Source organism: Pyrus communis, chromosome 11 (assembly GCF_963583255.1).
Source record: "Pyrus communis chromosome 11, drPyrComm1.1, whole genome shotgun sequence".
NCBI classification, from domain to species: Eukaryota; Viridiplantae; Streptophyta; class Magnoliopsida; order Rosales; family Rosaceae; genus Pyrus; species Pyrus communis.
The window spans coordinates 11,163,014-11,190,186 of NC_084813.1; the positions used below are offsets into that span (position 1 = coordinate 11,163,014).

General features: G+C 35.7%; 1 protein-coding gene across 1 annotated transcript in view; it reads right to left on the reverse strand.

Annotated features, from left to right (window-relative positions):
• LOC137709005 (3-epi-6-deoxocathasterone 23-monooxygenase CYP90D1-like) overlaps window positions 1-26,789 on the reverse strand; it is a 28,629-nt gene extending 1,840 nt beyond the window's left edge. Inside the window, exons 1-8 of the mRNA XM_068448150.1 lie at window positions 26,515-26,789; window positions 25,711-26,035; window positions 24,892-25,041; window positions 24,406-24,660; window positions 23,617-23,706; window positions 23,344-23,529; window positions 23,115-23,236; window positions 19,242-19,344 (exon numbers count right to left, since the gene is read on the reverse strand). Of these exons, the coding sequence (XP_068304251.1) occupies window positions 19,242-19,344; window positions 23,115-23,236; window positions 23,344-23,529; window positions 23,617-23,706; window positions 24,406-24,660; window positions 24,892-25,041; window positions 25,711-26,035; window positions 26,515-26,789 (1,506 nt within the window). The remainder of the gene's footprint in view (window positions 1-19,241; window positions 19,345-23,114; window positions 23,237-23,343; window positions 23,530-23,616; window positions 23,707-24,405; window positions 24,661-24,891; window positions 25,042-25,710; window positions 26,036-26,514) is intronic.
• Window positions 26,790-27,173: the final 384 nt, after the last annotated feature.

Genomic DNA, 27,173 nt, shown 5'->3' on the forward strand with positions numbered 1-27,173 from the left:
ATAGCAAAGAAAACCAAAATGCTACGCAATCGTACTACGCAAACCCGCAGCGATTACGTAAGCAGTTTCTTGCACTCCACGGCAAAGAGGGTAGCTACAAGACGGTCCTTCAACACACGCTACAGTAGCAAAGAAAACCAAAATGCTACGCAACCGCACTACGCAACCCCGCAACGACTACGAAAACAGTTTCTTGCACATACCCAATGGTCCTATAAATGGGGTCAATTGCTTCCTAATGCTATAAGGGAAATACATACCCAAAATGGCAAGTTTCAGCCAATCTGCACAAGCAGGACGTTTTTGGTGATAATTCGACTTTCGGGAAGAATTTTGATGCAAGGCCAATTGGAGAAAGAAGCTAAGAGGCTGATGATTATTGTATCCAAATTTCATAATTTTCCCTAAAGCCAAACGTTCCAGTTTTCAAAGTTAACCTTGCAGAAGTTGTTTTCCCGTCAGGACTGCGCAGCTGTGGGAAAATGACAAGTTCAAGGCTTTTCTGATTTTTCCTAGTGGTGTGCGATATATGCCTGAAAAGATAAGAGATAAAGCTACGTTTGCCATATTTTTAAAGAATTTTCCAGAAGAGAAATCAACCTCAAACTTGGCGTGCAAGTCAGAGGACATGTTTCCCAAACCAAGGACAAATCTTCAAAGTTTCCCAAAACAAAAGCATGCTGGTTTTGCACCAAAAATCAGCAAAGAGAACAAAGGGAAACAAAATAAAATAAAATAAGGAAAGGGCTTCAAAATTTCCAAAACAGCAAAGGAAATACCTTTCCTTGCCAAAATATAAAAGGAAATCCCTCCAAAGTAAGGACAAGTCTTCAAGTTTCCCAAACTAAGAGGGAAAATACCCCCTTGGCCGAAACAAAAATGAAAAAAAAAGGGAAAGAAAAAAATGCAAATCCTACTTACCCAAGGACAAGCATTAAACCTTTCCAAAACCTTGAAGCAAATCATCAAAGCTTTCCAAAATCTTGAAGGAAATCATGAAGGCTTTCCAAAACCTTGAAGGAAATCATTAAAGCTTTCCAACATTTTGAAGGAAATCGAAGGAGGTTCCTACCTAAGAAGGAAAAAAAAAAATTTCCTACAACCACAAGGAAAAAATGCAAAATACACCACATGTATTTTGTCAAAATTATGAAAAAAAAAATCAATACGCACAATAAGTATGTACCGATTTATTCATTTCCAAATTTTCTTTCAAGATCAAGCCTCTACGGCCCTTGAAGAAATTTTTTATTTCTTTCAAGATTAAGCCAAAAGTTTCATTTCTTTCAAGATCATGCCTCTACGGCCCTTGAAGAAAAATTTCAAGAAAAGTTTCATTTCATTCAAGATCAAGCCTCAATGGCCCTTGAAGAAATGTTTCGTCCAAGAAATACGCCTCAATGGCCCTTGGCGAAATTCATCATCTCAATTCAAGATCAAGCCTCTACGGCCCTTGAAGAAATGTTTTGTCCAAGAAATACACCTCAACGGCCCTTGACGAAATTCATCATCTCAATTCAAGAAATACACATCAACGGCCTTTGAAGAAATGTTTCATTCAAGATCAAGCCTCTAGGGCCCTTAAAGAAGCAAGCTAATTCAAGATCAAGTCTCAATGTCCCTTGAGTTAAAGCGTTCACATTGCAAGACTTCAAAACACATTTCTTACAAGTGACAAGCACATGCCTGCAATGCGCCTTGAAGTGGGGGCATCTGTAGACATATAAATTTATTTGCATACAAATGATGCATCACAAAGTTCCACGTGGCATATGACTCATTGCAAATGGACAAGTTATTAATGACGTGTGGCACAAATCAAGCAAAGGCAGAATAAAACTTCCCAAAATTCGGCAGAAGGGAGAAAGTATCCCTTAAAATCGGCAAACATGCCCAAAATCTCTCAAAACCGGAAAGAAAGCCAAAACATCTTCACAAAATAAGAAAGAATTGAAGATTGCTCACAACTAGGCAACAAGGCCAATAAATAAATTTCGACCAATAAGAGGAAGGTAGTTGAAATTAAGATACAAAACATGCCTAAATTCTCCCATGGACAAATCAAGACACAAATCAAGGCCAAATCCATCTAAAGGCATGGCTTTGGAAGTCTATAAATACAAGGACCCAAGACACACAAACGGGTTGAAAATTGCACATTGAGAAGAACCACTGCACAAAGACTAATACGCTGTCAAAGCTCTCTTCAAAGAACGTACAACTAAAGTGTTGGAAATGTGCCCTAAAAGCCAATCATATAGTGATACTTTACAAACATTTCACATGTTAAACTAGCCTAGTTTAATATAAAGGGCAAAGATTATTGTTTAAAGCCGTCTTATATAAATGTTATATACTTAAACGATAAGTCCAAGGAATATGTAATTGGGAGAATGTGATCTAAACAAGTTAGATTCATAAGACCATTCTCTTTCGTATACATATCCTAAATGTGCCTGTTCATAGGATTGCCAATTGGGCATTGACAATCCGTTAAGTTCAGTACGTGTTATGTCTTCTCTTAGAGAGAGTGACTGGTCTCGAGTCATTGATGTGACTGACACCAAGACAAGCATGTAGGTGCTTAATAGAGAATGAGTCCACTAAACGTGATCAACAAGGAGTTCTCATACTCATGTCACATGAGAACTCATGGTTGGGATAATGCAAAGTAGTCATTTGACCTGAGGCATCATAGTTGTCCTGTGGTTAGGTCATTGATCTTTGATTATGTCAAAGTCACTTCGTCAAAGGATGTCCATGGCATAGTTGGGATTAAGCCACTTAGCCATGGAGGCAAGTGAATGCACAAGAAGGGATCTGTAACCTTCAAACCATTTGAGGGAGAATACTCTATATATGATTAAGAATCTTTGACCAAAGTATGAATATGAGATTTAGGAAGTCGTTCCAAATCACATTCAAGGTACTTATATAAGTAAAAGAATCACATTGGATAGTAGACATGAATAAACTATCAAACCAAACAATGTGGTCAAGAGTATTGTATTAGAGAAAGACTGTATTGCATTGTAATCCTAAACTGAATAGGTTCTCCACCTCTTCTAATTAGCTTAGGTAGCCATGATATACTGCTAGGGATCACTCATGGTTTATCGAAGCCCTAAAGGTGTATAATCACTAAAGGGAGAATTGAAAGTATGCTTTAATTCACAATCGATTTGAAGAGTTCTAATCGCCCACTGCCTCGCTAAAAGGAACCTAATGGATCATACACCGTGTAAGGTAGAGATTGAAGAAACAATGGAGATGAGTAAGGATAATTAAATGGTTTAATTATTTATGGCTAGGATTAATTAATATGTTAATTAATCAAACGAATAAGTTTTTTTCAGCTTTTGCGTAATTATACGACCTTAAGGCCCATTAAGCTTAGAACCGTTAAGCCCATTAACTTAAGTTGTATGATAACTAAATGACTAAAGACTCAAAAGGCCCCAAATAGCCCAAAGCCTTTAGAAGGCCGGCTATATTGTAAATGAATGGGTTTTGGTTCTTTTTGTCACTTAAGTGAAGTGACTATGTAAAGGACTTTATATCCAAAAGTTCATTAGAGTTTTCTAGAGAGAAAATATGAGAACACAAATCTCTCTCTTCTCTTAGAAGGCCAGCCACCCTAGAAGAAAATAGCTAGCAATCTTTCTTCCTCTAGGTCACTCATCTCTTCTTCAATGCTCTTCTTGGTGTGAAGACTTAGAGCTTCCCTATTTTGGGAACTTGGAGAATCCATTCATCCATCCTCCTCCAAGATATCCATGAAGCTTCAAAGTAAGGAATGAAGACCCTCTCTCTTGGGTGATTAGCCTTTGCTTATTCAAAGAGCAATGAACAAAAGTATTCTCAACTCACTTTGTTCTTGAGTTGAGTTTTGGTTCACCAGAACTACTATGCCTTGAATTTCATGGGTAAAGTTTTGTTTTTGAGTGCATACAAGCATGATTCCGCCTTTTAATTGTTAATTGCATGCATAGATGTTGCTCAAATGAACTAGTTTTCAAAAATACATCATTCAAGTGGTATCAGAGCCTAGGTCTAGTAGTTGGTGAATCCTTTTGGGTTTTGTAGTTCATAATCTTTGATTTGAATGTTGTAATTGTTACAAGCTTTATTCTTGCTTCTTTGAATGTAAATTTTACTTGAAAATTTTTCCATCTCAAATGTTATAGATGTAGTTCATATGAGCATGAATTTGGGAGCTACAATTTGGTGCCATGTTTATGTTGAAATTCGGCCAAATCCAAAGGGTGGATTTTTGGGTTCATGTTTGTCTTGTTAAAAATGTTTTAAAGTGACTTTTGGAACCCCTAAGTACCCTAGGATGTTAACCCTTTTTTTAGTAGTGAAATTTTAAGTTTGATTGAGTGAAAACATTCATGGAGCTCTTATGGGTTTTCATGCATGTTCTTCAATGTTCTTGCTTTGTTCTTGTTGTTCTTACCAATAACAAAAAGTTTGTTGTTTTGATTCAAAAAGGTGTTTGGTTGTTTATTTGTTTTTGTTAGTGATGGATGGTATGATTTTTCAAACAACACCCATACTCTTTTTACTATTCACACCATACCAATCACTTACAACTTTCAATCACCTTTCAAACACACAAATCAACTCACACACACCATCACTACTCACCATGACTGGCCACCCCTATGATGGGGGTACTTTTGGGCTTTTATGCAATTACATAAAGTTTTGATATTTTTGTGTATTTGTACTTTGACCCGAAAGTTTACGTTTTTACGTAAAGGCTCAAAACCACTAAAGGACAAATTGTTTTGCTCCTTTAATGAAGTTTTTGCATTTGTTTTTTTTTTTTGTTCTAGTTGTAATGACATGAAGTAGTGAACTTTTGTGTTTTTACAAAGTGACCTCAAAAGTTTGTGTTTCGCAATATAGCCCAAAAGGGTGAGGTTATTGCATTTTAGCCCAAATTAGTTGTGAACAAAATAGTTTTGTACCTTTAAATGAGAATTGGATTTTCATTTCATTTAGCACCATCTAAATCAATTCTATGGATACAAAAACCAAATGACAAAGTTGCATTCAAGTTTAATTAGTTAAAGCGTTAATTAATTAAAGAAATGGTGATTATGAACCTAAGCTTACGATAATTGAGCTATGTGAAATGCCGTCTCTCAAATTTGTTTGAACGATGGGAATGTGTAGATTAGATTTTGGTTGTAATTTGATATGATCAAATGTTGTAAATGAGCATAAGCTCTTCTTTACTTTAAAACAATTTGATTTGGTCAAATGTTGTAATAGAGCATAAGCTCTTCTTTACTTTGAAGTATTCCTTTCTTTTATTTGATATGCATGAAATTGGAGTAGTAGGGTCCAACGCCCAATAGGAAAACACGCCATAATGTGATTAAATGCATAACTAAAATCAATTACCATCCCTAGACTGAGATCCAACACTAGGTTCGTGTTGGATCGAACTAAAGGTTCATAGTCATCCTAAGGCCCTAAGGCAACTATATAGTCCATCAATGAATGCAAAGCTTATGTTAGTAGTACCATATACTCTTGCTTTAAAAACTGTTTTACAAGCATAGCGTGAGTATCATATACTACTAAATCAATCACATGGACCAATAGTTGTAATAGGACCAAAATTGTTTTAATGAGATTAAAATGCATACTTATATATGATTAGACCTAAAAATCCTCAACCAAACCGTTATTGAGTTGACAAGTGTGAGAGTGCTTTGAACACTCTTTCGTGGCCTTCCACCGTGGTAGGCTCCGATCATTACACCTACTTCACCCTATCATGGAGAGAGTACAAAGTATGTGCTTACACTTGGGAGGAGTTCTATACACATACATGATGTTTTGAAGGTCAGCAATGAGAATGATCATCATCATATCATTGTTAGGTTGTTCTTGAACCCCCTAACCGAACTTGCATGGTGGGAATGACTTAACTAAGTGTAATGGAGCCAACATCATATCATTGTAAGGCATCATTCTCTAGAGGCCAAATAAGATGGGTATTTACATGAGATGTAAATGAGTAAGTGTACTCTCTCATTATTATTGATGCTAGCCAACATCATATCATTGTGAGGTGGGCTTGGTAATAATGAGCATCCCATACCCTACTAAGAGTTTCCTCCAAAACTCTCGAATTCCGATAAGGGATATGGAATTGGCCAAAAAGAGTGGGTGGTGCTATTTGATTTAAAGACCCAGATCAAATAGCTTAAAATCAAACAATTTATATTTTTTATGTATTTATTTACCAATATATTTGCAAACGCTATCCAAAATTGGACAAAGAAAAGCCGAAGGCTTTAGTTTCCGGACTTGGTACCACAATCCCATAGATTGTCTTGAATGGATTATATATGTACTAAAGTAGTCTCATCCTCACAATCTTCCTATTGATAATGTATCAATGGAAGAACATGTTAGATAAGTCTATCATAAAGAGGACAACAAAAACAACTAGTGCTTATTCCTTTGTTGTATGAACAAAGGAACTTAAGAAGATTAGCACAAAGACATGGACACTTTTAGTGTCATAATTCTTCCATTACAAATCGTTGTATGAAGAAATAAGAGTTGCTTTGAACAAACTCTTAGTTAACGCAAATAGTAGTGCTTGTTTCTTTGTTACATGAACAAGGAACTTGAGAAGTAAGCACAAGGGCAAAGACACCTTATGTGCCATGATTCTTCACTTACAAATTGTTGTATGAAGAAATGAGAGTTGCCTTGAACAATTCTTGAAAGTTTGTAATCATGTTCAGAACATAATGGTTGATTGACAAAAATAGTCCATCAAAATGGACTTATGATGATTTTGAATCATAGAATGTTGAAGTGTTAAACCACTTCAGGAGACAAAAACTAAGCAAGGACTTCACCTTTGTGTCCCCATCCACATGGTTCACTAAGTTTATTATAAACTATAAAGTGAACAATAACCGCACGCTCTCCAAATAGTTTGATGTGTATAACACAATTGAAATAAGTTTCAAGAGAGATAGTGGGAGTTTAGGGACCATGACTATTGTAGTCAAAGGAGAAGTCAAATGAAGAAGGCGAAATAACCCGAAGGGAACAAACTTTCTTTATGAAAGGATGGACATTGGAATGAGTATTTGCAAGAAATGTCTTGCAAGTGTCATGAACACACCTTTTGAAGGTGTTGTAAATTGTTCTTGAATAGTTCAAAACAGTTGGTTCTTCTACTTGAATGCTTGATTCAGTATTAGTAACTATATTTTACAATCGTTATAAAAGTGTGGCTAATAAGAAGTAGAAGATCAATGAGAGAATAGTAAGTACTTCACATTCAGAACGTGAATAAAATATAGATCTCTACGAAAACAGTAGTACTTAATTCCTCATATGAACTACCAAAGAAATTGGAAAAACAAAGATTGTCTTTACATTCCAATTTGAATAAGGAACTTAATTCTATTATTGTAATTTTAAGAGATGAATGAATGTTTTGTTTGACAAAACATTTTCTTTATTAATGAATGATTGGATTATTGTAATCTAATTGATTGTCTCTATAGTAGAGATGATGTGTTAGTGTTAATTGTTTAGAATATAACGATGCTTAAAACCCAAAAGGTTGCAAGGTGGTGACTAATCCCACTGAGTTGTGACACCTCTACAACATAAATTACAACTTGGTCATACATGGATGCTTTGGATCGTTAGATCCGGATCCAATGCCTTCTTGTTAAAATTATATAGAGGCGAAATGTTCGAATCTTTATGCTTTTGAAAAAAAGAAAGAATCACAATGTTGTTGAGGTTAATTCACTTAGATGTTAGTGGCACTTGTCCACAACATAATACTACTCATGTTGTATGACATTCACCGAAGATCGCTCTCAGTTGGACTATCGTTTATTTTAAATAAACACAAGTCTGAATACTTTACAAAAGGATTCAAAGAATTTAAGAATGTAAGTTGATGAGTAAGACATCTAAAGTATTTACCTCCTTAGCTTTGATCCAAGAAAAAATAACACTTTAGAAGAGTTTCCTTGAAAGATATCAAGGAAAGTAGCATCATAAGGTACTGGATTTCTCCATTGGGAGAAGAATGAACTCGAATAAGATGTAGTTCGTTGGATGTTATCAATTACCCATATATAGGATATATATACTTCTAAGACAATATGATTATCAATTAGAAGATCTTCCAAAAATTTCCACGACTCCATAGGATGTAGTTGGAAAGAAAGACAAGTCTTAATTGTGTTAAGATTTAGGGTTGTGCGCTAATAAGTAATATTTGTTTGAGAACAATCTTGTGGGATATCCTTAAATTAACCTTTGGATATCACTTCTATAAACCAACTAACAAATGTTATTTGTTGGGTAGTTCATTGTAATCCTACAATAGGATTTGCCTAAGATAGAGCAAATAAATGAGAGATAGAACTAAAAGAATGGGTTCTTGAGTGATAAGATGATAATCAGAAAATATAACAACCTAGTTCCTACGCCGCTAGCTCCAAGGTAGTCGAGAAGGATTTATAAACCATCTCAGTTGAATGTTTTAAACTTTATGACTATGTCATAGAGTTACACCTAGAATCCATTATGCATACGTAGAAAGGTGATTTACGTATTTCATATTGTATGAAACACGTTGATATGAGTTATACCAAGATCGGTACATGATAGGAGCATATTTAGGCGACTTACTTAGCTTGTTTTCGTGCATTTATATTGTTAATTCCTAGTTGTTTTAGTAGTTTCAGCCATTTTCGTGTGTTTTTAGGTTCATATGACTAAGGAAGCAAAAAGATGCATTTTGGAGCAAAATTGGACTTGGAATGGATAGCTTATGCTTGGAGCCGAAGTGTTGGACGAAATTGAAGGCCTTGTATGCACTTTAGGACATAAAACAAAGGACCTAGCCCAATCAAACAAAGCCTTAGCCGTGCAAAACCTTTCAATTCCAGCAACTTCCCTTGTTTGCCGTGGCTCCCCCTTTGCATTTCCAGCTTCCCACTTCATCATTTCAGCACATTATCTTCCATATTCCCTCTTTAATCCACATGCATTCATCATCATTCACCTTAATCATTCCCTCACATGCATTCACTCTTCATAATTCAGCCACATGCACTTCCCCCTTTACCATTGCAGCCACCAACCAACCTAGCTGTCACCCACATGCTATCCCATCATCATTCCCTCTTTAATCCATTCAGCCACATGCTTTCCCATTTGATTATTCAGCCACATATTCACCCATCCTCTCCTTGCCGTGCTTCCCCCTTCATTCCAACCATTCCACATGCATTTCCAACCTAGCAGCACCCTTTAATCATTCACCCTAGCTGTCACTCCCATGCTCTCCCATTAATTAATTCAAGTCCATATCTGATTACCCTAGGGTTTTAAGTGCCTATATATACTCATATTAATCCCTAGATCAGAACACGATCTCTCATACACATTCTCATTCACCATCCAAACAATCACACAACACACGGCACAAAACGGCCATCCTTTGTGCCGTGTATATAAGTTCCATTTTCTGCACATTTTCTCCGCCATTGCAGCCACTCCAACCACTCCCCATCCCTCCAAAACACTTACCACCCCAAAACCTATCCTTAGACCTTGTGCCGCAACAAAGAGGAAGAGAAGAGGGCCTAAACGTTTATACAATTCAAGTTTGAGTTGTTGGAATGTTTAGGTGTTTCTTTGATTTCAATGTTTAATTTCAATTCTCTTTGTCTTGTACGTATGAGGAACTAAACCCCCCCTTTAGCTAGGGGGTGATTCGAAACCATGTTTATGCTTGCAATATGAATTGATTACCTTTGGTTGGAATTTCATAAGTTGTGGATTCAATTTGTTTAACCGTTTGATTGATAACTTATTTATGTATGTTTATTGAGAGTGCACGCTTAATTTTCATGCATGAATATGACGCTAGAATATAAGTGAGTTTCACCTAATAGTTATGAACTTATATTCACAAGTAGTGGAGGTTGCTTATAAACAATCGCGTTAAATGAATTCTTGGCAAGAGTATCATGCTTTTCATAGTTACAAATGCCTTGTTGATGCTTATGATTTCCAAAGAACGTAATGATTCTAACTTGTATCTTTATCATGTTGTTCATATAGAGAACTTGTTAGGAATAATTTGATTGCGATGCATATTCATCCAATTCAATGATTCTAGGGAAATCTGAAGGTTAATTTAAGCGGACCTAATTAACTTGGAGCGTCGAGGTTCATAACTTATCGAAAGACCAACTGAAAATCAATCTTGTATGCAAGTGTAACATGTGTGGAGAAGAACCTTCTAGCTAGCATTTCATCCATATTTTCATCATATTCATCTTTACAATCTGCCTTTAATTACAATCTGTTCATTTAGTTTAATTTCGTCAAAACCTCAATCCCCCTTTACTTTAGTTTCCAATTTAGTTAGAAAGTGTCTTAGTTTGTGTTTATAAGTGTTTTGATTCAATTTGTTACACAAATTCGTCCAAATTCACCAAAGTGCTCAAAACTGCCCAGAAAGTGTTTTTAAGGCAGTTTTGAGTGTTTTGGGTGCTGTTTGAGTCTTTTGGTTTGTTTTAGTGTTTTAAGTGTTTAGTTTTGCATTCTTTGAGTCTAGTTTAGTGTTTTAAACTTTATTTTACGTTTTTGAGTCAGTTTCCAAGTGATTTTGCAATCCCTCCTAATCCCTGGTTAAGAACGATCCCTACTTATACATATACTACAATTGTCACAAGAGGGTTTAATTTGTGTGTCACATAAGTTTCGCATCAGTACAAGATGATATAAGTTCAAGCCCAGGATCAGAACCATGGTAACTGTCAAGTGAGTCCTTAGGTATTTAAGAAATACTCAAAGATAGATTCCTCAAGAATGAGGAAGAATTAGAGTAATGCAATGGAAACGTAAATGTATTAGATTATGAATATAATATCGTAACCATCATTGGATGTCTATTCATTATGAATGAAGAGATAATTGGATATCTCTTTATTATGATTAAAGAGATATTTAGGTGGAAACGTTATAAGTAATGACTTTAGTGTGTTCCATCATGCATGCAAAATATATCGCCATATAGAAGCTTACAACAATGTTGTTTGGATGGGAAAGTTCATCTATGAACTCTCCATTCGATTCCAACCAGAAAGTGTCTCTAGTGTACCCTCACTACGACACTAATGGGGAAATAACTTAAGCCAGGAAATCAAGGTCTCATCAAGATCTAACCTCAAATGAGAGACTGAACCACATGATCGGGAATCATGTACAATGGTGATGTCGTTATTCTCAAGGTTGCTTCTATGGATAACATATAGATATCCATTGTCTAGGCCTACTACTCGACCATTTTTGAAATGAATTCAGAAGAGGTATCATCACTAATCACCAAGCTAATTGGCTCTAGAACAAGTGGGAGATTGTTGGAAATGTGCCTTAAAAGCCAATCATATGATGATACTTTACGGACATTGCACATGTTAAACTAGTCTAGTTTAATATAAAGGGCAAATATTATTGTTTAAAGCTGTCTCATATAAATGTTATATGCTTAAATGATAAGTCCAAGGAATATGTAATTGGGAGAATATGATCTAAAGAAGTTAAATTCATGAGACCAGTCTCTTTCGTATACATATCCTAAACTTTTCTGATCATAGGATTGCCAATTGGGTATTGATAGTCCGTTAAGATCAGTACCTGCTATGTATTCTCTTAGAGAGAATGACTAGTCTTGAGTCATTGGTGTGGCTGACACCAAGACAAGCATGTAGGTGCTTAATAGAACATGAGTCCACTGAACGCGATCAACAAGGAGTTCTCATACAAGTAGTCATTTGACCTGAGGCATCATAGTTGCCTTGTGGTTAGTTCCTTGATCTTTGACTATGTCAAAGTCACTCAATCAAAGGGTGTCCACGGCATAGTTGGGGTTAAGCCACTTAGCCATAGAGGCAAGTGAATGCACAACAAGGGATCTCTAACCTTCAAATCATTTGAGGGAGAATACTCTATGATATGATTAAGAATCTCTGGCCAGAGTATGAATGAGATTTAGGAAGTCGTTCCAAATCACATTCAAGGTAATCATATAAGTAAAAGAATCACATTGGATAGTAGACATGAATAAACTATCAAACCAAACAGTGTGGTCAAGAGTACTATATTAGAGAAAGACCGTATTGCATTGTAATCCTAAACTGAATAGGTTATCCACCTCTTCTGAGTAGGTTGGGTAGCTATGATATATTGCTAGGTGTCACTCATGGTTTATGGAAGCCCTAAAGGTGTATAATCACTAAAGGGAGAATTGAAAGTATGTTTCAATTCACAATCGATTTGAAGAGTTCTAATCGTCCACTGCCTCGCTAAAAGAAACCTAATGGATCGTACACCATGTAAGGTAAAGATTGAAGAAACAATGGAGATGAGTAACGATAATTAAATGGTTTAATTATTTATGGCTAGGATTAGTTAATAAGTTAAGTAATCAAACGAATAAGTTCGTTTTAGCTTTTGAGTAATTATACGACCTCAAGGCCCATTAACTTAAGTTGTATGACAACTAATGACTAAAGACTCGAAAGGGCCCAAAAGCCTAAAGCCTTTAGAAGGCCAGCCATATTGTACATGAATGGGTTTTGGTTCTTTTTGTCACTTAAGTGAAGTGACTATATAAAGGACTTTATAGCCAAAAGTTCATTAGGGTTTTCTAGAGAGAAAATATGAGAACACAAAGCTCTCTCTTCTCTTAGGAGGCCGGCCACCCAAGAGGAAAATAGCTAGCAATATTTATTCCTCCAGATCACTCATCTCTTCCTCAATGCTCTCCTTGGTGTGGAGACTTAGAGGTTCCCTATTTTGGGAACTTGGAGAATCCTTTCATCCATCCTCCTCCAAGAAATCCATGGAGCTAAGAAGTAAGGAATGAAAGCCCTCTCTCTTGGGTGATTAGCCCTTACTTAAGCAAAGAGGAATCAACAAAGGTATAATATTTCTCAACTCACTTTGTTCTTAAGTTGAGTTTTGGTTTACCAGAACTACTCTGCCTTGAATTTCTTGGGTAAAGTTTTGTTTTTGAGTGCATACAAGCATGAGTCCACCTTTTAATTGTTAATTGCATGCATAGATGTTGCTCAAATGAACTAGTTTTCACAAATATGTTCTTCACAAAGCTGAAGCACTCCCCTTGAAGAATTAACAAGCATTCGTGCCGATTCCTTCAAGACTTTGTTGCAAGCTCAAAACTTGTAACGACGTTCGTTTCAAGATTAAGTCGCCAAGACCCTTGAATCAATGAAATCCCGTATCTACATCATCTTTGTCACAGCTTTTAGGTGAAGACCATCCACACATCGTTTCAAGCTCAAAAATTGGAGCAATCGTTCAATCGTTCGTCCAAGATCAAATCATCACGACCCTTGGATCAACAACCTACGCATCTACATCAAATTTGAAGACTAAATCAGAGGAAAGTTATAAACAGAGATTGTAACCTACAAATTCAAATCAATACAAATCTACTTTGTACACGTGTTCTTGTTTCATTCATTATAGAATTTTCGTGTTTACAGTATGATCATCCTTATGTTGAGCCTCTTGGAGTACTCATACTAACACACCAATGACAAAAGAAGAAGTGAGGGATTTGATTGTGCTAGCGAGATCACTTACCTAGATTAAATCTCTTGGGCACACTAACAACCATGAGTTTTTCTCTCTTTTTATCTAAGGGAAAAATATAATCCTTAGGGACATATGAGTGAATAATGGGTATTTATAATACATTAGCGGAACCTTTAGTGGGCTTTAAGCCAAGGAGACTTTCTCCTTCCATCGAATCTATTTCTACTACCCCCCCTTGGGCTTGTGATTTGGACCTCTTTTAATTAACTAAAGACCAAGGCCTATTTTAATTAAAACCATGTCAAATCATATATACATATATATGATCACCATGATGCATCTCATGTTGAAGTAGTTCTTACAAACATAGCTTCATCAATAAGTACTTCCACCAAAGATTTCTAAAATGGATGTTCAAGTGGCTTCAAGTGATATCTCCTCTTATTGTACAATTTTCAGAAAGTGATACATTCCTTGTTATTCATTCATTTATAGCAACACACTATCGGGCCCTGCGAGATAGTGACTTTGAGGTGAATTTGAAGTTCATAACTATAAGCACAAGATATCTGATGAAGCCTCAAGTATGAGAACTATTTTCATACTAAAACCCGTAGCTTTATAACGTTTGACATGTGGTAAGCATCCATACGATAAAGCTTATAGGGTGCCCAATCTCCTATGAACTTATTCAATAGACAAGCACCTTCATATCCACCACATGTTCAACATGGGTAGCATTAGATCATACTAACCTTAATGTGATATACACCGACCTTTCCAAAGAGTCAATGTCTAGTTGACTTTCCAAATGGCTGGGAACTTTGTTTAAGGACTAAGTGACTATGGAATACAAGTTTCCTGCCTTAACCTCATTTAGGACACTGTTTCCATACCTTAAGTTCTATGGACTTATTCATTCTCTATAACATAAAGTCAAAATTATGAATGAATTAAACTTGTCCTATTATTACTTAATTAAAATGGAGTTGTTACATAATAACCTATATTATGAAATTGGCTTCTAGGGCACAATTCCAATAGTACCTGCCTAAGAGCCTTTGATGCCTAAATTAACAAAGCATGTTTAGAGCGCCACATGGGCGGATTTAATGGTAAAATAGTGTTGAATAGTAAACATGATTAAACTTTTGAATGGCAGAGAAGTTATCTTTATAGATGCAACGTTGGAGGAGAATTCTTAACTTGGCTAATATGGGATTGATTGGATTTAAAGTGGTGTTGTCACTTGTCACATTGTGACTAGACTCCAAGTTGGAGGGAAGTCTCTCATTAATTTTAGGAATAGCCACTTATCGTGGCTCTCACTTGTTGTGAGGTCAGTTCGTGTGCTTCGAGAAAGGTGCCAAGGGTCACTGAGACCTCCTATTTGACCAATACTCGGTGATTTCATGGTCAATATAATAGGGTTTAAACTATTGACAAACTTATACTCATAGCGTGCAAGAAAGATTATATACACTATAAACACATGCAATATTTTGTCATAATTCGATCAAATCCAATATAAGTGATAGGAGCATATTTATGCTACTTAGCTATGTTGTTTCCTTGCATTTAGGTAGTTAATTACTACTTATTATAGTCTTTTAAGCTATTTTCGTATGTTTTTAGGTCCTAATGGCAAAAGGAGCAAGAAAGTGCATTTTGGAGCCATTTGGAGCAGTTTTGGGCATGGATTGGATAGCTTAACTATGGAGCTATACATATGTGAGTATTAGTTTACATGTTAATAATTCCAGAAAGTGCCTTCTTTGATTATACATATGTAAGTATTAGTTTACATGTTTACATCAATCTTCTCACATATACTTAGTGTAGGGAGTGTAGTCAGAAAATCTATGTGAAAATAGAGAGTGTATCCAATGAGGAATTGAGGGAATTCTCTAAGGCATGTTACTACATTCAAAATGTTGTTTTAAATTGATTAAATGCGAGCTAGTGAGTGGTAACTATGATTAAGTATGTGCTTGAGGGTAGAGATAACTAAACTTTATGTGAGTGGTGATCTTTAATATGTCATGTTGCATTGGAAATCCCTAAGGCAATTGTTGGAAGGTTTAGGTTATGTTTTGTTGTTTTGTTTATTTCGTTTTGCTCGAGGACTAGCAAAAGCTAAGTGTGGGGGAATTTGATAGGAGCATATTTATGCTACTTAGCTATGTTGTTTCCTTGCATTTAGTTAGTTAATTACTATTTATTATAGTCTTTTAAGCTATTTTCGTATGTTTTTAGGTCCTAATGGCAAAAGGAGCAAGAAAGTGCATTTTGGAGCCATTTGGAGCAGTTTTGGGCATGGATTGGATAGCTTAACTATGGAGCAAAGTGGATGGACGAAATTGAAGTCAAGAGAGGCTAGGAAATGCTACAAATATGGAGAAAGAAGTTCAAATATAAAGAAGATAAGGAAAGAGCAAGAAATAAGGAACATTATCCAACCTTATCTTATCCTATCCTAACCAACCTTATCCTTTCCTAAATCAAATATTATCCTATCTTATCTTATTCAAATCAGTTTGTGCTTTAATTCTAGCTATTTAGAAGGGATTAGTTATACATTTAAACATATAATTTAGATTCTAGGAGCCTAATCCCTTTGTGTGCCGCATATAGGCCATTTCTTGAAGGTTTAGGAGTTATAATCCCTCTTCTACACCTATGTCGTGAGTCCTTGTCCATTTAGGTCCAGAAATATGTCCTAAAACATCCTTTCTAGAAGCCCTATCTTCCTCCTACAAAGGAGCCGCACCCTCTCCATATTCTTTTTGGTTTTCAGATTTCTAGAAGGTCCAAAAACCTAGTCCTTTTCCCATTGGATTGTGTAATCCTTTTCCTTCATAAATTGTGCAAAACCTAGCCTATAAATTCAAGCTTTTGCCGCACCATTCATACCATCCATTCACTCATTCATTCATTCAAACTTTCAGCCATCAAACACCATAATTCACACCACATCACCCTAGTGCCGCAAGCAAGGAAGGAAGGAGAAGAAGACTTGTGCAATCTGCCATCCAAGGGAATGCCATGCATGCCATTGGAGTGTGGAGTGTTTCTAGGTGTATTATGTCCTTAGTTTTAGTTCAATCTTTGTATTAATTTGGTTTTCAATTATGATGAACATGTGGAACTAATTTCTTTTTAGTTGGAGGTGAATTCGAAGTCATGATTATATGTTTTATATGAATTGATTATATCCAGTTATTGTTTCTTAAGTCTTGAATGTGATTTGCTTATCTAAGTTATCAAAACTTGTTTATGTATATTGGTTGAGGGTCGACACTTAATTTGCATGCATGAATTTGATGCTAGAGTATAAGGGAGTTTCACGTAATAGTTATTCACTTATATTCACAAGTAGTGGAGGTTGCTAGTCACAATCGTGTTAAGTAAATCCTTGGTATGAGTCTCATGCGTTTCATAGTGATGAATGCCTTGTCAATGCTTATGATTTTCATAGAACTTAATGACTTTTGATATGTATCTTTATTATGCGTTTCATATAGGGAACTTGAGAAAGATAATTTGGTTGCGATGTGTATTCCATCTAATTCAATGAAATAAGGAAAATCTGATGTTGATTGTGCGATGCAATTAACTTGGAGCGTTATCATTCGTAGTCTAAAGGAATAATAACTGGAAATTGGTTTATATGCATATGTCATGTGTGGAGAAGGACCCTCTAACTAGCCCTTCCCTCTAACTAGCCCTTCACCCATTTAATTCACCCAAATTCATTTTTACAAAGTGTTTTATGCAAAGTTTCTGTTTTAAGTTTTAATTTCATCAAAAACAATCCCCCTTTCATTTAGTCTTGTTATTTGAGTCAAAATCTGTTTTCTTTTAGTCTTTTGAGTCAAGTTAAGTTTTATTTTCGTCAAAATCACTTGGCAGGTCTAAAATTGAGTCTTTTTTATTGTTTGTTGCTGTTTTGAGTGTTTTAAGTTAGTTTTGAGTCTATAGAGTCTAGTTAAGTGTTTTTGAGTCTTATTTGTGTTGATTAGCATCCTTAGTTAATTTCCAGTCTAGAACGATCCCTACTTGCATATATACTACAATTATCACAAATAAGATTTAATTTGTATGTCAAGTTAATTTTCACATCAATAAGCAATGTCCATCCGATTAAAATAGGTGAAATACAACTAGGTGTACAAAGAGGTGCACCCATGTAAATGGCACAAAGTATTGCCTTTCAACAGTAGCCTATAGTCCACCATGATTAGGGATACGTGCAGTTTGAATGGTGCTACCGATTTTGGAAATAAAATTTTGAATCTGGATCCGAAAATTTCGAAATGAATAAATGAAAATTGGAATGCATTAAGGGATTCCGATAATTTCTTAATATGTGTTTCGAATTTTTTTGAAGTGTTCCGAACATATTCTGACAAAAAGTCCCAAAATATTCTAACTTTTTTTGTAGTTATTTACACAAATTATGCATTTTGTAATAAACCTTTATATTTTGTTGTTAGTTTTGGACACCTTTTGTTCATTGTTTTTTATATTAAACATACACAACATGTCACATCCCAACCCGGGCTCCACCACATCCCGGACTCGACTCCGTCGTAGCACGATATTGTCCGCTTTGGGCCCCGACCATGCCCACACGGTTTTATTTCTGGGAACTCACACGAGAACTTCCCGGTAGGTCACCCATCTTGGGAATGCTCTCGTCCGAACTCGCTTAACTTCGGAGTTCTAATGGAATCCGAAGCCAGTGAGTCCCCAAAATGCCTCATGCTAAATGAAGGTGGGCATGCATATATAAAGCATAGAGAATCCACTCCTCTGGACAATGTGGGATCTAACACAACATACTAGTATACCAAAAAATTAATTGAATTTATACAGCACGTGCCATATGTTAAGAAAGAAAAAAAAAAATTGCATGTACGCCTGAGAATATTCAAAAATATATAATTATATTAATTTCAGAATTCTTTCCAAAATTATGAGATTACTCTGATTCCTAAAATTTTAAATTAAAAATTGTGATTCAATTATGAAATTTAGAAATTAAATTGGAAGTGTTGTTTCCAATCCAATATGTTCGAAAATCACCCCTAACCATGACCCTACATAACAAAACCTTTCTTCAACATTAAAAAGAAAAAAGAGGTAAGCGATTCCTTTTCTATTGTATTGCATGTAGTAATAGGTAAGCAAAGAATAAGCGAAAAAAATCGAAGGTGTTTAATTGAGGACCCATAAACACTATATACTTGTATTATTGTCTTTGTCCACCACGTCACACCACACCACACGTGTGCAACTCTTTTCTTTTCTTTTCATGTCTGGCTATTTTGTATTGTTCTGTATAAAAGGAGAGCACTTGTGCTCACAACCCTAACTATAATGTAGGCGAATCATACATTTAATTTTGTTATTATGTGTTCTTTTACTCAACTTTAATTAACTTTTACATTAGATGATATTTTTTTAATTTTGAAAAGAATTGACCAAAGTTAAATGAAATGACATGTGTCAGATGATTAAATGTATAGTTAGCACAAGTGTATAATGAACATATATCAAAGTTTCGGATGGGAACAACAATGTTCCCCTACAAAAGTCTCATAACTTCCAACTTTCCTTTTGACCCTTATTGGCATCCTCCTCTTCATTCTTACCGTCGGAAAGCTCACTATTGTGTCGTCGTCAGCCGCCCAACTACATTTGTTCAAAATAAATTAAAAATAAAAGATCTAATAATTATAAAAAATTAAATTTAAATTTATAAACTAGAAGCACTTTAAACTAGTGTTGAACATTAGTACCATATAAAAGGCATAGAAAATCTTCCAAAAATAGCCGACGAAGGTGTTTGATAAATGACTAGCCAAAGTTTATGCAAGTATGAACTTAACACTGTAACAAGATGTTGGCCATAAAAATTACCAAGCCTACATAGCGCGCAAGCTGAGTAATTGATAAGCTAACTACGTCCTTCGGTTATGTGCAGGGCGTGCCAACTTGACGGTTGAGCTCGGTCAGGGACTAAAATATGCTGATGTCGCGTTGAGTATGCTGCTGACTTCTTGTTCTTGCGACTGCAGCTGAGGAAGGAACACGTCTCGGCCTTCGGGTTCTAGAGCCAAAAGAAAAGGCTACTAGTTCAGAGAAGTTCACAAATCGTCGGCGCCAGATTCGATCACAGTGATTATATTCGTAAGAGTATAAGCACGCCGAACTAGCACCAGGCTATATGGACACAAATACTCAAAAGAGATGCATGTCTGTGGTTCGGCCATCGGAATGCCAAACTCTAAAATGTACTTGTGAATATCCAATCATAAAACAACTCAGCGTTCAATGTGTCGAGCCTAGTAACATGTAACACACCTCACTTCGCCAAGAAGGCTGATAAGATGACCTCTATCAACAAGAACTCGAAAGTCCCTATCGACTGAGACTTGGATAAATAACTAGTCGGTCTCGAAGCAGTGTTGTTTATCCAAACTGAAGGTGCTCCTTGATCAGCTGATTCTACAGCTCTAGTGTTGTTTATCCAAACTGAAGATGTCGCCAGTTGCCTTCATAGTGCTGTTTATCTAACTGAAGATGTGTTGGCGGAAGAAAGGGGAAGAGGATAAAATCTCAGGCTGTTGAGAAGCTTTGCGCAGGGCAATTTGTGTGTTGAATTGGAGAGGCCTTTTTTGTTATTTGCAGCTTTGTATTTATAGCAAGTCTCCTAGATCGCCAATCCAGTAAAGACATTTCCGAATATATTCCCAAAAACAATAACTGATATTATCTTTAATATATTTCGGAAAAAATCTCCCTAGTCTCCTTAGATGCTTGTAGACTTTTACTTAAGAATACTAGAAAAGTAATTTGCTTCTAGAAAGAGATAATAAATATGTGGTGGATTAGTTCATTAGACGGTTTTAAATTCTCTCTTAAACTCTTGCAATTTTTTAAGGTATTGAAAGGTTGAAGACATTCCTACAAATACTTTAAATGTGGGGGAATGTACCCGAGATTAGCAAATTACTTTGTAAGTCCTAACATATATTTTGAAGGACTTAACACTGGAAACAACTGCTCTCAAATGAATTTATTTCCATGCATGGATATGAAGTTTATAACGGCCATAGATTGTAGATAGTCAACATAGATATACCAATTATAAAGGTTTGACTAGAAAGTATGTTGTATCGTTGAGGGGAATGGGTTAAAAGCTTGTAATTAAAGTAGTCGTAATGGAAACCCAACCTAGTTGACTGGTGATCCCAAGATCTAGGTTCAAAAGGGACAACTAAATTATGACAACTCGGAGTAGCACTACGGAGATGTACTATCCTTCCATGTCCCATGATGACAACATTGTTGTCTGCCATTAAGATTAGGTTAAGCTTTATACTTTTAATGATTCCTATAGCTTGGAAGACTTAGAAGTCCAAGTGGGATATTGTAGGATACTCTTAATGGGAAGTTACCTATCTTGAGTGAGGAATGGGGCCGTTCCTATGAGAATTTTTTGAATGGCTTAATTCTCTAGAGCACTCATGAGAAACCGAAAATTGTTTAGGGTCGAAATGAACACAACCAAGCAACCACGAGGTATCTGGAAGGGTATTGTGTAGTTCAAGACATTGGGTTCACTGATTAACCAAGTAAATCAGAAGTAATTCACTAAGGAAGCTTCAAAGCCAAAAGCTACCTATCTCGATGTGGTACTTTTCCTACAAAATTCTCTCTCTAGTGTCTGCATTGTTGTATATGTGCAGAGTTTTGAGTCTATTTCCATTCATGTGGGGGATTGTTAGAAAATTGAATATTATTATTATTAAATAATTGAATGGAAATTTGAAATGGAGCCTTTTGGTAGAAAGATTTGTCTATTCAAATGAAGAGTTTCAACTTTTGACTCTTCATCAATAGTTACATGTTTCTAAAGAGGTATCTCAAATTCTCTAAATAAGGAAGCCCCCTATAATCATTTAACAACTTTTACATTCACATATTCAAACACAGTGTACTATTGTTAGAGTGTTTTGTAGTGTCTCATTTAGTCCATATGAAAGAGTATTCAACACAATTGTGGTTCTTAGAACCTTGTGATTTGAAGTGCTACTAATACAAGGATGTGGTCGTTGTATCCTGGGAGACAACCGCCAACCAACCATAAACACCGTAATAGGGCATAAACTTATCTTAAGGACATAATATCTAACATTTGCCTCAACCGTATTTTCAGGTTTTTTCCAATCCATTATGTCATGTTCATTTAACATTTTATGTGATTTAATATAGCAATCAGACCTTAATTTTTCCAATCGAGACAATGACATCGTCGGGATCGTAGTCGGTATTCACTAAGCAAAACCGCAGAGAAGAATTGAAGAAGAAGCCGAACCGCAGAGAAGAAGAAGAAGAAGAAAAATTGAAGAAGAAGAAGTAGAAGTAGAACTGTAGAACTGCAGAACTACAGAGAAGAAAAAAGAAGAATTGAAGAAGAAGAAGAAGAAGCAGAACGCAGAGAAGAAAGAAGAATAAGAAACGTGTTGTGGGAGGAAGGGATATGGAGAGAACCTATCCCATGGGAAATTGAGTGATTCAAGACCAATCTCAGTCTGGTGAATAACATGGGGACTAATAGTTGACTTATATCTAAGGAAGGGAACATCATCTGTTCCCCTCAGAATTTGGGTTTCTGCCACTCTCTGTGTTATGAACTTATGATGTTACCATATTACAAATTATGTGTATTACGGGCTTCTCATGGAGTCTTCATTTTTTATCATAACTTTCCTCGCACATGGAAATCCATATGGGCAAATTGGTGGGAGCAAATGAGGGTTGGAAGAATATCTCAAGTGACTGATCATCTCTATATATAACTTTTTTATTTTTTATTTTTTTTTATAAACGATAAGACAATTACACTATACTCATTTAAACTATTGCGATATGCCATGAACTTAGGTGCGATGGGCAGATCACACTGTTCTAACCAACTTGACTAAATTTAGGTTTGCGTATATATAACAATTTCCCCTAGTAGAAGAGCATGGTTAAAGGCAGTTATGAAAAGGTACATGGCATTAAAAAGCTATTGATCAGTGGAAGTGCCAGAAAGTTTGATGACTGCAATATTGTCTTTGCTCATATGGTAACAAATGAGGAAAGACAATGCAGGACAACTTTTAACAGACAACTTTGTTCAATTTCTCCCAAAAAGCATAAAAGTTTGCATCTGGCTGAGGAAATCCCAAAAAATGCCATATATATTTTATCATTTTCCCTCGAGTTTTTGTTTGAACTCGGGTGTAAGATGTCCGCCACACCGTTTTGATCAACAGGCCTAACTAGCGTTTTTTGCTTAAGTTAATCCCTTGTTATTATATTAGTGAACTTAGATTTCATTTTCCACAACACTCTCCCCACATAGACCTATAAATTAATTAACAAAAGCCTAATTAAGTATCTAGTTATACCTGAATTGTGTGACAAAGTGGTGTAAGAAAATGGAGGCTTCCAGCCTTGCTAAGTCAAGTCCAGGACACAGCCTTTGCCCACCTCCAAAAGGAGTGAAGTTGCAGCTGCTCATATCTTTGTCCTGCAGAGATTATACAACTCCAATCCATAACTTAAAAACAAAAGAATTCAAATTTACGTACTAACTGGTTAGCGCTACTGCATTTGTATATACGTAGTCATTCTTACTTGCCACCTCCATGGATTGAAGTGATAAGGCCAATCATAGTTATTCTGATCAAGATGAACTGATCTAAAATATGTGAAGACACACCATCCCTTCGGTATTAAATACCCTTTTATCTCCACATCTTTCATGGCCTTCCTCATCACCCCAGTTATGATGTTTCCCATCCTTAGGGTTTCTGTGATCACCTGTTTAATTGCAATAATTAAATTAAAACATATATTAAAAAAACAGAGATAAATTTGATGAATTACTGCTGCAAACTATTTGCTTACGTTTTGCGTAAATGGTAAGGATAAGTAATCACTCCAACACAATGGCTCTCCAAGCTCATCTTTCTGAGTTTTTAACTTCGTGTTCTCCTCCTGAATTCATCATCAAGAATTCATTTATAAAAGGACCAAAACAACATTGGCTTTTTCTGTAAACCTCCTATTTCTTCACAGATAATAACAGATTTACTATTATTTTTTTCTTATGAGAAATGGAAAAATTTTAATTATTCCAATACTTGCATGTACTTATTGGTAAGTAAGAGGTTTTTGGTTTGAATATTGAAAATGAAGAGGTTGCAATTAATTTATTCTCTTACTTTTAGTGTAAATAGTCATTATATTGACATTAAACTATGAAGTAGTAGAGAGTTCATGAAGAGTCTCTGTTTGAGAGAGCGTCCTTAGCATTTTTCTATTGCTTATATATCTTAGAATTCCACTTGCCCCTAGAAACCATATTTCTTTGACAGCCAGAAGTGAAAAAAGCAAAATCACCAAAACGATAAGGAAAATGAAAAATGGCACAAATAAAGTAGTCAAGGTTCCAAAAAAGTTCAATCCTAGAAAAAAAAAAGTGGGATGTTTTAAGTAATAGTAGCTGTGTGGCTGAGCAACCTGAGAATGTTACATACGATCGGAAATATACTCCTCTTCCTACCGCACTCATCGCGATCATTAAATCAGCGTGACGAATGCTTTAATAAAGTAAGAATATTTCACTAAAATAACTCATTGTAGTAAAGAAAATTTCCTATTTACCAAAAGTAAAAGAGAAGAATTTTTGCATACAGCTAATTGTTGGAGAGCAGTGGGGGAATCTGAGAGGTATTTGACTGCAATAGTCATGAGAAGTGGCACTGAATCCTCCCCTGGTATCATCATATCAATCATGTTATCTGCTATCAGATTATCTGTTAATTGCTCACTTGTGTCACTTAGCAGAACATCTACCACATCTTTGGGAACCTTATTGGAGATGATATCACTCTCTTTTTTTCTCGCTTGTATGATTTTCTGTACTAGCTTGACCATTTTCTTCTTTGCCTGAAATTAATTAGGACTCAAAATATCATTACAAGGATATGATAATAAAAAATAAAAACGACGGTAAGTTGCTTATGTTACAAGACTGTAAATTCATATCATATATTAAGACAAAACACAACTCAAACTAAGTTCTGAAATCACATTCCGACAATATAAGCATCTTATGCTGTTAAACTGTCTGAGAAAGTAACGTTTCTCTTGTAAAGTAAAAATTGATAATTAACTTGCCTGTAATGATCTGTAAAGTCTACTTCCAGGAATATTTATTGGGATAGACATGAGGCCAGCAATGAATTCTTGGAACTGTTTCTTTAGGAACTCCATGTCTTCACCAGGATCCAAACTAATCAATGCCTTGACAAGTACTTGGAAGGCAATCTGCAGACAAAAAGGACATCAACTTTTGTAAAGGACTGTTAACAAACATAATAATTATGAATCTAATTCTGCAGACAATATCATTCGTGCAGAGTTATTATGAACCCCATTTGGCATTTCACAACTGGGAAATGATTTTCAAACCCCGTCTTTATCCTTTTGAACTTTCCTTGTTTCTGGTCATGTGATTAGATAAATTAGCAGTGAATTAAGAGGAGGAAACGTATTTATATGAGGCCCATTATGCACTCTATCCTCATATTTGTACGTCTTATTCTAAATCAATGAATATCGTACTTCTGCTAAAAAAAGAGACGGAAACAAATAGGTGAAGAGTGCTGGAGGACAAATATGGAGCATGAAAAGCATTTCCCTATTCATTTCTTTCTAGAAAATCATATTCTTCCTCTTAACTTAAGTAAAACCATTGATAAATATTCAAATATCTGATACATTTTAAATCCAAGAAAAAAAATCCATAGGCAGATGTAAGAGAGATGGCATCTTTTGTTTTGTCTTCTGTACATTGGAACTCTTCTCAAAAACCAAACAATCTCAAACTTCAAAGATTAAATTCTCTCCCATGGACCTAGGAGAGAGACAGAGAGAGAAAGAGAGAGAGAGAGAGAGAGAGAGAGAGAGAGAGAGAGAGAGAGAGAGAGAGCTAACATGTTTGGTTTCATCTTGTATGTAAATGAAATGGTCATCTCTCCACTTTTCCATGGATTGTTGGACATAGTTCTGCATGCCTGTGGTGATTTGAGCTTTGAGATGTGGGGACTTAAAGAAGGCTCCAATGAGTCCATGGATTCTTCTCTGCAGGGCTCCATTGATGAGCAAAATCGAAGACTTCCCCATCAACTCAGTGAGAGATTTTGGGTAAGATGGCACAAAAGATTTTGCATCACTCTGCAGAACAATTTTACTCACTTCTGCATCTGTTGATACAATTGTTGGACTTCCAAATATGTGTGACTTGAACACCTTCCCATACCTACAAATTAAACACCCCAAAGATTCAAATAAGTATGAGATTTTGACTTTCAAAACTAATGAAGTAAATCAGCTGAAACATGAAGCAGAATAATTAGAACTGGAAAGTGCTTATTGGGTTTGCCGTTTGTTATGCAGATCGCAAACCAAATGAAACATATTGATTAAGTCAATCTTAATCAGAAGTTAAGCATGGCAAATATACGCATGGGAATTTTCAAGTTTTCAACTTTAGAAATGACCATTGAAGTTAAATCAGCTGAATCATTAGACCAGAAAAGTGCTTATTGGATTTGTTCTTTGTCATGCAAAACACAAACCCAATGAAGCATATTCATTAGTTCAATCTAATCAAGTTAAGCATGGAAAATTATTAATACAAAACGAAGAGTTTATTTGAAAGTAATGCATGTTATTTGGGTACTAATTAACTTCTTGTCTCACTAATTACGCTATTTTTTTTTTTTTTTTTTAACTTACAAGTGGCAGCGTTTGTTCATGAAGCTCTCAGGGGAGTCAGAGTAAGCACAAGTTACAAACTCAATGGTTTCACCAAGAAATGGAAGCCCAAAAGTTCCCAAAGGAAGTTGGATTCTGTTGTGTTTTGATCTGATGAGTGAAGAAGTAGCAGAAGAACTGAAAAACCTCAGAAAGTTCGAGTTGGTGCTATTGCTGTAGAGGAATATTATGGACAAGATCGACATTGTTGTTGTTGCTGCTGCTGCCAATATTAGTACAATCAACAAATTGTCCATTTTTGAAAAGTTAACGCACGAACGAAAAGAAGCTTAGCTTTAGCACTCTGCTCCCCCTTAAATAATAACATTCGCAATCACGGTTGCAATGAGGATATTTTTGTGGCTCAAGAACGAATGTGCATGTGTACAATGCACGCGTGTGGGGAGAGAAAGGGAGAGAGAGGGGGGTGGGGGAGGGAGGGGGAAGAATGTTTAACAAATTAAGGAATATATGTATTGGGAGATGGATGAGATTTTTTTTGGCGGCTTAAATAAGGTATAAACTTAAAAACTTAGTGCGGTGCCTTGATGAGCATGAGCTAGTTTTTGTTGTTAGTATTCATTTTATACAAGCGATATCGTGAAAGGAAGAAATTAAACACATAGTATATTATGTAATCA